This window comes from Gossypium hirsutum, chromosome D06 (genome assembly GCF_007990345.1).
Source record: "Gossypium hirsutum isolate 1008001.06 chromosome D06, Gossypium_hirsutum_v2.1, whole genome shotgun sequence".
NCBI classification, from domain to species: Eukaryota; Viridiplantae; Streptophyta; class Magnoliopsida; order Malvales; family Malvaceae; genus Gossypium; species Gossypium hirsutum.
Window position 1 is genome coordinate 50,245,408 of NC_053442.1, and position 10,777 is coordinate 50,256,184.

The 10,777-nt window shown below is 31.7% G+C and overlaps 1 protein-coding gene across 1 annotated transcript; it reads right to left on the reverse strand.

The window, feature by feature from the left end:
- Nucleotides 1–1,309: 1,309 nt before the first annotated feature.
- On the reverse strand, nt 1,310–10,450 carry LOC107900090 (uncharacterized protein C2F7.02c-like). Its single transcript, XM_041095599.1, has 4 exons — nt 10,433–10,450; nt 10,238–10,297; nt 1,850–1,994; nt 1,310–1,698 (listed from the first exon to the last, which is right to left on the reverse strand). The coding sequence occupies exons 1-4, from the start codon at nt 10,448–10,450 to the stop codon at nt 1,310–1,312; spliced, it is 612 nt and encodes a 203-aa protein (XP_040951533.1).
- Between the last annotated feature and the right edge of the window lie 327 nt (nt 10,451–10,777).

Below are 10,777 nucleotides of genomic sequence, written 5' to 3' on the forward strand. Positions count from 1 at the left end.
AATGAAATGCGTGGGCCCCCAAGCACTATAACATCACTGTTAACTCAAATATACCTTTAAGCTATCACAATGTTTACCTCAAACACAAATGCAATTGTGTCTTTCTCCTAAAATTTCAAACCTTAAACTCTAGAAAAACCCTTAACCCTTAAAAAAAGGTCGAGGAGAGAGAAACTTAAACAGTGTCCAATAGGACACGTTTTCATCTGACATGGTAGAAAAATGCATCTAGTAGGATGCGTTTTCAGCTGAGCTGGCAAATAAGTGTGTCCTACAGGGCGTGCTTTCAGCCACCTCAATAGAAAATGCGTTCAGTAGGACGCGTTTTCTCTTTTTCTCTTAAAAATTGAGTTATTTCTCTAAATATTTAAAAAATTGACTCATTTCCCTAATTTTTTTAAAATATGACATTTTCATCAAATTTGGTAAGAAATATTTGGTAGAGACTCTTCCCTAAAAATCGATCTAGAATTGATTTTCTCAGTGCTCACTTCTCTCACATCAATTGATCTATTTTGACTGAATTAAAAATGAAAAAAAGATAAAATCAATCTAATGTAAACCGATTTAGCCACATCCACCGCTCACTTTCATTTTGATCAAAAGCATTACATAATGATTTATCTATTTATTACTTAAATCAATAAAGTAAAATGTTTGAAATTGAAATTGATGCTAGTGACTGTCTACAAAATGCAACATTGAGTCGGCCTAAATTGTTGTCTCGAGAAATGCGTACTAATTTAGTAATTAAACAAAAACATGTACTAGATTGAAATTTTTTTTTTATAATATTTGTATTGCTGGGTAAAAAAAATACATGTCTCATTACATCATAAGTCATTCAAAATAGGAAGGAGAAAAAATCGGTTTTGCTTATTACACGGAAAAAATATCTGTAATATTTCTCAGCAAAATTTGGAAAAGAAAAAAAAATCATCCAAACAGAAGACGGATTGAAACGCTTCCTATCCACATTGTGCCTATGCATTTTTTCTTACTGATTTGATGAACTTAAATGATGACAGAGGATGCCCCTCATAAACTCAGAGGTTGCCTCATTGTATCATTGCCATCTAAATATTGTTTAATCGCATCTCTTATGTCCTTAAAACCATCGCAATTCCTTTCGAAGAACACCATCAGCTTCTTTTTATGGGGATCGCATTTGCAGGTTGGAAAGTGTAGGATTTAGGGTTATCATCAACAATCACAACTTGTTTGAGGTCTCTCCCGATCTTCAACAAGTCCTTAATAAATCTTCCTCGACCTAATTGCTTGCATGAATCTCTGTATAAACGATGAGATATCAAGCCCTTGGGTCTAGAATATCGAGCAGTAATGAGGCGTACGGCTCAAGCCCAGCGATGACAACTACCACCTCGTATTTCTTACTGATTGCTTCCAAGAATTTATCCACCCTGGGTATTTTCCATACGTAGAAGTTCATCCTTAAACCATAAATGCTTGGTTTAATCATGGAATCATATGTTTCCGGAGGTGGGTCTGGACTTGAATGCACTAGGGTCTCGTCCAAATCGAGAACGATGGTTCTCGTTTTGTCTGAAGCTAACGGAGGAAGCAACCAGGTCCAATTGTTTTCTCTCAGTGCAAGAATGTTAGGTAGATCAACATCATCCTTGATTTCAAGTTGAGGTCTAGGGCTCAAATTGGTTTGGCATCTGCCAGCCTTTTTCCCTATGGAGGATACCAAAGCCTTTCCCTCAGTGTTTTGCACCCTCCAATTTGGAGAAAAACTCAATGAGGCGACGGTGGCATTTTTTAATGGACTTTTTTATGGAAGAAATTACAGAAAAATATTTTCTTTTCAATATAGATGATCTCTTACGCTGATGGTCATTGTTGCGAGGAAGTAATTGGCGGTGGTGCTGGTAATCGTAATTACTATCACACATATGATGGACTCTTTTTGCATCTTCTTTTCCGTCTTCAATGTCATTTCTTGGCTTCGGGTATCGATTTGATGGTGATCGCTAACAATTATTGTGCAGAGAATTACCAAGAGAAAAAACATACAAAAAACGAATAAATCCCAAAATAAATTAGTGATGTTGGAATGTAAGAGTCGAGATTGGAGGGGGAGGAGACAGTTTTTGAAGCAATATGTTCGGTACAACAATGGTCCACTTAGGTCGGAAGTTGAAGCTGGATTTCCAAATCTTTCACCATATTTTCAAAATAAGCTTCTTTTTGGGATCCAAATATTTTCCAACAATCAATATTAAACTATTCTTAAACCTTTCAACGGTTTTGTTGAATAAGGTTGTCACCGTACTAAAAGTTAAATTATGCATGACAGCAAAGGATTAGTTTTCTATCCCTTGACATAAGAAGTAACTTAAGCCAAACATTAAGAGGCTTGAACCTGTAATTATTATTTAAGAAAATAATCTCGCACTTCCTAGTTTTCTGCAATGGGAAATTTCAGATTTCATAGAATATTGAAGGGCACAACGTTGGCTTAACACCATCTAAGTTGTGCTAATTATGGTTGGGTGGCAACAAGCGTGAACAATCTACTCTCTGCGTCCCATTTTGGTTAACAATTTCAAAATGTTATGATTTTATTAAGAATAACAATTAAAGCCATATTATCAAAATGATCCCCTTCTTTATTCGTAGTCATCCATCTTCAAACCTTCATTAACGTTATCACAACAATCATTCAACTTACCAATTGGAGACATTGAATACCAACTAGTTTAGCCAATTATAGACCCTCTCTCTAAGGGTGAGCGTCCGGTTGAATCGAGTGAAAAATTTCGAGTTGACGAATTCTATTTTATCATCTTAACTCGATTTGAATTTTTTTTCAAATCCAGTCGAGTCAAATTGAGTGAAATTGTTCAAGTTAAATATAAAAAATTAAACATGTCAAATTAAAATCTTATTATAGTACAACTAATTCCATATTAGAGTACATAAATTTGAAACCATATATATTTGAAAACTTTTTCAAAGAAAAATAATAAAACAAATACTTTAGCATGATAAACTTGAATCATTAATTAACTTATTAATGTCCTCGAAACTATTATTCTAGAAAGTTTTTCATTTTTTAAATTTAATTATTTTTTTGAAATTTTTATATTTTTTAAAAATATATAAATTTTGATTTTTATAATTATTTTGAATTTTAGAAAATTATTTTAAAAGTTTGAGGACTAGAGTGTACTTTGATTAAAATATGAAAGTGAGTTATTATTGATTTATTGGCATAATAATAAATTGGAATACGAATTGGTATGGTGAAAATCACTTCGAGGATTAAATTGGAAAATTTTAAAAGTAGAGAGATTAAATTTTAAAATATTAATAATGACAATAAGGTAAAATATGTGTTTAATTGATAATTTTGATTAATTATTAATAAAATAAAACTTAAAAATGACCATAAAAATTAATGAATAAGTGAAAAATAATGAATCACCATATTTTAGAATCATTAAATGGAAATGGATACGTATGTATGATCTACAATCAATGATCACAAATTTATAATCTGCTGCAACATGGAAATGGAAATATGATAAAGGCTATGCGAGTAAAGAATTTGACTATATGAATTGAACTAATATGATCCCTTTTAGGGAAATGTCATCATATAAGAAATTATGAATGTAACACCCTAAAATTTGTGATTTACTATACACTATTATACCAAGGTATTTAATAGAGTTTTGATTTGAGAAATTTATATTTTTGATGAATTATATAAATTTTAAATGATTGAGAAGCCTTTAGAAGATAATTTTAGTTAATTGGACTATTATTGACCCAATCGAGTAAAAATACGAGTCTAGGGGTAAAATGGTAATTTTACCATTTAGGTGTATTTTAGACATTTATAACTCATAAGAAATTAAATATTAGAATGTTTATGAAATTTTGGTGATGAAATGACATGGAGCTTTTTAATTACATTTTAAATGGTAAAAAAAAACATTTTTGTCACATGGAAAATCTCTTAAAATATTTATCTTTGTTATAAAATAAAAAGAGATGGAAAGAATAAAGAACAAAGAAAATATGAAAGCAATAGAGGATGTATTTTATTGATCAAAAGGGGTGATTACAATGCTTTATCAGAGTCTTTATTTATAGACATAAGAAGTATAAAAGAAGTTGAGATCTAATTCTAATAACTATCAGAATTTAAAGTTCACCAAAATTTTATCTTGATCATGATGGACATCCACTTAATAAGATATTCATAACAATCTTGAATTTATATTGATTTCTAATTGACTTATTCTTATTAAATTGAATATGTCGATTTATATTATTGTTCAAATGTTCATAAAAGTGTGGGTTCAAACATGTTTGTAAAAGTTCAGACATGCCAATAGGGGACTTTTGTTACTAGTACTCTAGTACTTCTGTTATTAGTACTTTGGTACTTATGTTACTGGCACTACGGTGCAATACTACTTTGGTCTTTAGGCACTAGCACATAGATGCTTATATTATTCGATGTGTTGGATGGCAAGTCCTTAGTACCACCTCTATATTTTCTAGGCATACTAAGGGATGATCTTGTATTGATTTTGATTCTACTAAACCAAAGTATGGATTATTGAAGATCCTAAAATCGATCTGATTTTGTCTTTGCATGTGTAAATTCTTTAGACTGCCTACTGCTATTATATTTATATGCTCTTTATGAAACTAGACTATTCTCTATTTTCTGAATCGTTAAGAAGTTGCAATTAACACTGGTTCTATATGATTTAAAAAATCTTGTTACGAAGTCTTAATCACAATTTTAAAGGTAAGTATATTAATTAATTTCATATTATCTTACTAAGTTTTATTAATAAAATATTGTGTATAATATTTGCAGGAAATATAGGTTTAGGGAGAAGATGTCAACATATGAAACCATGAGATTAAATGCACCAAGGCTAAAGTTTATCTAAGATTAAATGCACTAAGTCTAAACTTTGTAATTTGGACACATTTAGAATTCCAACCTGAACACTTCCCAATGTTTCGATTATATATTAAGCTCTAAAGACTCCATTTTTGGTGCACCTTAAATCGTCAAAAAAAAGAATTTGAATCTCTATGCAAATATTAAAATAAAAATGCCAAATTGCACCAAGAAGAAATAAAAAAATAAATAGAAAGCTACGAGTTTTGTGTGTTTTGACAATTCTTATGTATTTTCATATTTGGACTGTGTATCTTAAAATAGAAAGCTTTCAGTTATCCTTCTTGACCTTTCCCAATTGGAGTCGTTACCTTAGACAAAATAGGCCATCAAGTGGCATAAGAAAAGATTTCAAAAGATAAGATAAAAGAAAAGATGGGAAATAAGTGGGTTTAGCAATTATTATTGTCAACGTGCTATGCATTATCATTTTGCTCATCTTAAACCTTTATAAATTGCCTTTAGCTTTCAGCATAAGAGATATCTTAAAGTAGAAGTCAAAATCAAAATCATTTTTTTATTGTTTGTTTTGTATTCTTCATTTTATTGTCCTCACTATCCTTGCAAAAATATTAAGTTATTTATAGTTAATATGTCTTTTTTATGCTGAGGTGAAAGGGTGAAACTCTTAACAAATATGAAGGTAAATTTTATACACTTCATTTGAGCTAAAATAAATTATACTCCACTTGTTATAATCATACTTGTAAAATGGGAGTCTTGATTTATTATAGACAATAGATGACACAATAAATGTTTGGATAATTACCCTTGAATTTTTGTAGACATTTGGATAATTACCCTTGAACTTTTGTAGACATTAATTTATAAATTTTAAAGTTGTAAAGGGATTATAATGCCATATGTTATATTTTTGGACTGAACTTAAACAATTAACTATTATATGGCACTATCCTTTGTTATGAATTCATATTTGGCACTTATTTATGGACATATCTTTGCTTATGCACCCATTTGCTTAATTATTGGACTTAAATCGTTGGAGTATTTGATTGGAATCTCCATTTTGTGAGAATTCTAATTGAGTAAGAAAATTGAGTATTAAAATTTAAACTTAGCATGGCACCAAGAGTGGATCCTTTAACCTCAGCATTATTCGAGGAATAGTTAAAGATGTATTAACATAAAAGTTTCCATAAGCTCGTGTAAGACCCAAAATTGACTGTATATCATATCATATGCATATTTTGGTTGTATTTAAATGTATATGACATAAATTTAACATATATTCAATCGTTGTTGCTTCGAAAATGAGTATGACATTCAGTAACTCAAACTCGACAATTGGGTCAGGTAAGGGGTGTTACATATGTTGTCAAGTCAATTGGTTGCTAGGGAATATTGACTGAAAGATTAGGGGATTCTTAAATCCTTTTACTTTCCTTGTATTATGTTTTCTTTTTATGGTTTCTCTTTTGTTTTCCTTGTTGAAAACTATGTTTAATCATGACTAACAATGGTTATAGGTGGACGAGTGACCAATTCAAATATGACTATTGGTCAAGTTTGGCCAATGGAGATTCAAAAACCAATAGGAGCTAACTAGCTCATACATGAGTCAATGCCAACCCCACCTAGTCAGCCAACCAATACGCGAACTAGAAGACTTAGGGTGTGACAGATTTTATGCCAAATGATAGATAGGTTGTAGATAGAAAATATTTGAATTGATTTCCATTCATTTGTATAATTGTGAAACATGATAGAAATTGTGTGAATGTGAAATATTTAAGGATGAGATAAGGCATTGTTTTCTTAGCCCATAGCCTAAATGACTTACCTTTATACTATGCATCCTTGATTTCCCATGTTTGAGCCTATATTATCCTTTCTTGATAAACATATGTTTTTGAAACCTTGAACTTAAAATGAGTTTGTAACTCAGTCCTTTCTTGTCCTTATTTTTATTTACAGTATGAAATGAACGTCAGGGCATGGATATTAAAGGTTAGGTTGAAATAATATAAAAAGTGAGCAAATGTTTCAATATGGTAATTATAAATTCTTGCTAAAATGAGCTTAAATGAAAATTTTGTAAGTGAACAAAAGTAATGTGAAAGTAAAAAGCATAGCGTGTGAAAGACGAGATTTAATAGAATGTGCTCGAAAGACAAAATATCTTCGAGCTTAAAAAGGCATTTTACTTTTATAATGCACTTAAACTTTCTAGCTTTTGTACGTACTAATATTGAACTGTATCCTCCATAATTTAGAGATAAAAGGATATGAGAGAAGGAAAGATAAGAATGTGAGAACAATGGTAAAATTAGGGAAGAAAAGGGCACAATGTCATGTGATTTATAGTTTCTAGTGCTTGAACTATTTTTAGCTATCCTTTACTTTGAATTCAAACCATCCTAAGCCTCAGTATGTTACAAGCGTAAAAGCCTGTGAGACCTAAACATTTTTTTTACATGATCTTCTTGGGTTTTTTATAATTAGCTTCATGATTTTTTTTATTCTCATTTTCTATCTACTCTGTATCTATATACTATAATTGCCTCTAAGTTTGTTAGCTCTTTAACTTAATGAACTAGGTAGATTTATTTTTGAAGTACTTATGTTAGATAAACATCAATCTGAAGTTGTATGTTAGATATGTCTATGCATATTCAATATTCAATTTCCATGTATCTTGTTGTCAATATATTTCAAGGGACATCTTTTGTGTCTTTGGTGTGTTTGCTTGAGGACAAGTAAAGACTTAAGTGTAGGGGGTTTTGATCTAACATATTTATATACTTCAAATTAAGCTCTCTAGTCACTGAAAGAGTTTATTTTTGAGTATTTTATATTGTTTTTATTACTTTTATGCAGTTATTAGCTTTTATGTTTAATCTTAGTTTTTATTGCATTTTTATGCTTTTTGGAATAAAATGAGAAGTTAATGCCATTAGGAACTTAAAATTTGAGCTGAGCTTGTTTCAGGAACTTGGTTGGATGCAAAAATGAGAAGAAGAGCCTAAACTAGAACCAAGGTTGTGACACCAATGTCTTTCTATCAACAAAGGAGTGGACGTCACCAAATTGCAAAATCGAGGGAACTTTCTCCAATTTTGTGACACTAAGGACTTCATGTTGCGACACTAGCACTTATGGTCACTACATTGAGCTATTGATGTTACAACATCGACCACAACCCTTGTAGATGATGCAGTCATGTCCTCTTGGGACAACGTTGTGACACCAATGGCCATTGTCGCGACACTAATAGACTAGAAGAGTAAAATGCATAATCTGTTAAGGATGACACGACCTCGACCCCTGACGAGGCAAATTACTCTAGGGTAATTTGCATTCAAATAATCTTCAAACCAATTTTTTATTCAAGGCATACTTGTCTTTTGTAGGTTAATTTAGCAAAGACTACAAATATCACTTTATGAGTCATTTAATAATATTATTAATAATAATTAAATGAAAGTATAATAAAAGAAAATATAGAGAAAGTGGGAATGGATGAAAACAAATGCATGCAAAATTAGAAAGAAAAGAAAGAAAGAAAGAAAGAATTGAATGGAGCAACGACACCAAGGGATCATTCAAATTTCAATTGGTTAGTCAATTTAGTCCTCTTTTCTTGTAATTTTTATATTTTTAGAATCACCATATTGTAATTTTGAGTACTGCTTAAGATTTTGATGTTACTATAGTTGAATAGTTTAAATACTAGGGGTTAAATTGATAGATTTCTAAGTTAGAACTGAAAATGAACTAAATAGTGAAGTTAATTCTTGATTTTGAGTAATAGGGACTAAATTGTAAAAAATTTGGAATTTAAGGGTATAATTAAAAATAGGGAGCTAAATTTTAGCTTAAAGTAAAATTAGGATGAAAAATATAGAGTTAAAAGTGGAAATTAAAAGTTAGTCTCGATTTAGGGACTAAATTGAAATTTAAGCAAATAGAGTGTAAAAGTTAAAATTTTAATGTGAAATTTAATGGTGTAATATTAACGCATTTTAATTGTTTATTTCATAGCTAACGTCTTGCCAGAATCCTCAAGTAAAAAGGGGAACGATAAAATTGACGTCAAATAGTTTGGAATCCACGGTTTTTTTTCTATAATCCGAACTAAGTTGTAAATTATTGTGTTTTGAATTATTGCATATGATAAGGATTTGAGGTGAGTACTTTGGTACTTTGAGATTGAATTGAACTCCTTTTTCATTGAAATGGATTTATTTGGTATATTATGTATGCGTTGAGTATATGAATATTTATTTGGTTTGGGTTATAAGTGGCATGTAGTATGAATTTTTAAGATATTTTGTTTATGATCATGTTTCTTATTACTTTGGTTTAAGTAAGGCTTAGGGTTGAGTATATCTATTTGGTATCTTTGGGTCATGTATGTCTATATAAGTTCTTTTGGTCATATGATTCATGCCTTATGAAAGTAGTTTATGTAACACCCCTAGCTTGTCTTCGTCACCGGATTAGGGTTACGAAGTGTTATCATACAAACAGTAACATTTAAACCTAATACCTTTCAATAATTTGAACATATCATAAATCAATCACATACATGGAAATTGTCCTTATATCGAGCCCTCGAGTCCCTAAAAATAACTTAGAAGCAAATCGGTACTAATTGGAAACAATTTGAATTTTTTAGGACAAAGATGCAAAATATGCAAAACAGGGGTCACACATGGCTGTGTGCCTCACACGACTGAGACACACTCCCATGTCTTAGGCCATGTAACCATCGAACTAGGGACACACAGTCGTGTCTCAGCCCGTGTCCTCATATATGTAACTCTTTGAGTAAGGTCACACGACCGTGTAACACACCCGTGTGCCAGGCTGTGTAACTCTCTGAGTTGCCCCACATGCCCGTAGGCTAGGTCGTGTAACTCTCTGAGTTGCCCCACATGCTCGTGTGCTAGGCCGTATAACTCTCTTAGTTGCCCCACATGCCCATGTGCTAAGCCGTGTGTTAGGCCGTGTAATTCACTGACTTGAACCCTTTGAAACTGATAGCACTAGAAAGAGCATAGGTTTTCCCCCTACTTATTGGTTAAATTGTTCCAATTTAGTTATCCTTAGCATACATTTTAGCTTTTTCAGTTTAGTAAATTGCATTTTATAACTTAGTGAATCCTAGCCTATTTTATCCTTAATTTTGCTATCTTATTGCATTAATGTCGTAGTATAAGTTAATTCCAAATTGTGTCAGAATTGTCATTGCACCAGACAAATGTCTGCAATGTCGCTGCATGGGTTAATTTCAGATTGCATTCAAAATTGTCGCCGCACCTGACAGCTGTCCGGATAAGAACCAAAATTGCGTGAGCTATCCAATCTGGTATAACCAACCTGTACGAACAAGGATAGAATAATTTTAAGGAAAGGACACCTAAACTGTGGGGGAGGACATAAAAGGTTGACATGAGAAGAAAAATGAGCCTTATTGAGTTTTTTTTCTCACCATCATCATCTTCATCATCCGACCTTGGAGCTTGCGGCCATGGCAGCTTAAACCTCTCACGGGTGAGCCAACATGAAAACCAGATGCAGACTAGCTCCTGACGAGGAGACCTAAGTGCGCGACAAGAGGGAATAGAGAGATTCAGTCGAGTTGTCTAGGGATAGTATTCTCCATTCTATTCTTTCCTATTTCTTTCTAAATGCTGGTGATTACTCTCTGATTTCTGATTGTATAGAAGTACTAATGAATTCTTGGTGAAATGTTATCTTATTTAACCTTGCTTTTATTATTTAATCTTGGGGTTTGAATGTTTTTTAACATAAAAGTGTTATTGCAGTCATTGGCATTGGAAAGTGCAGTGACAGTTT

Coding starts and splice junctions, on each gene's coding strand:
- LOC107900090 (XM_041095599.1), bottom strand. Junction 1,995..10,237: donor CTTATCCGGACAGCTGTCAG/GTGCGGCGACAA, acceptor AATAATTGTTAG/CGATCACCATCAAATCGATA. Junction 1,699..1,849: donor TCGCAACAATGACCATCAGC/GTAAGAGATCAT, acceptor TATCCTCCATAG/GGAAAAAGGCTGGCAGATGC.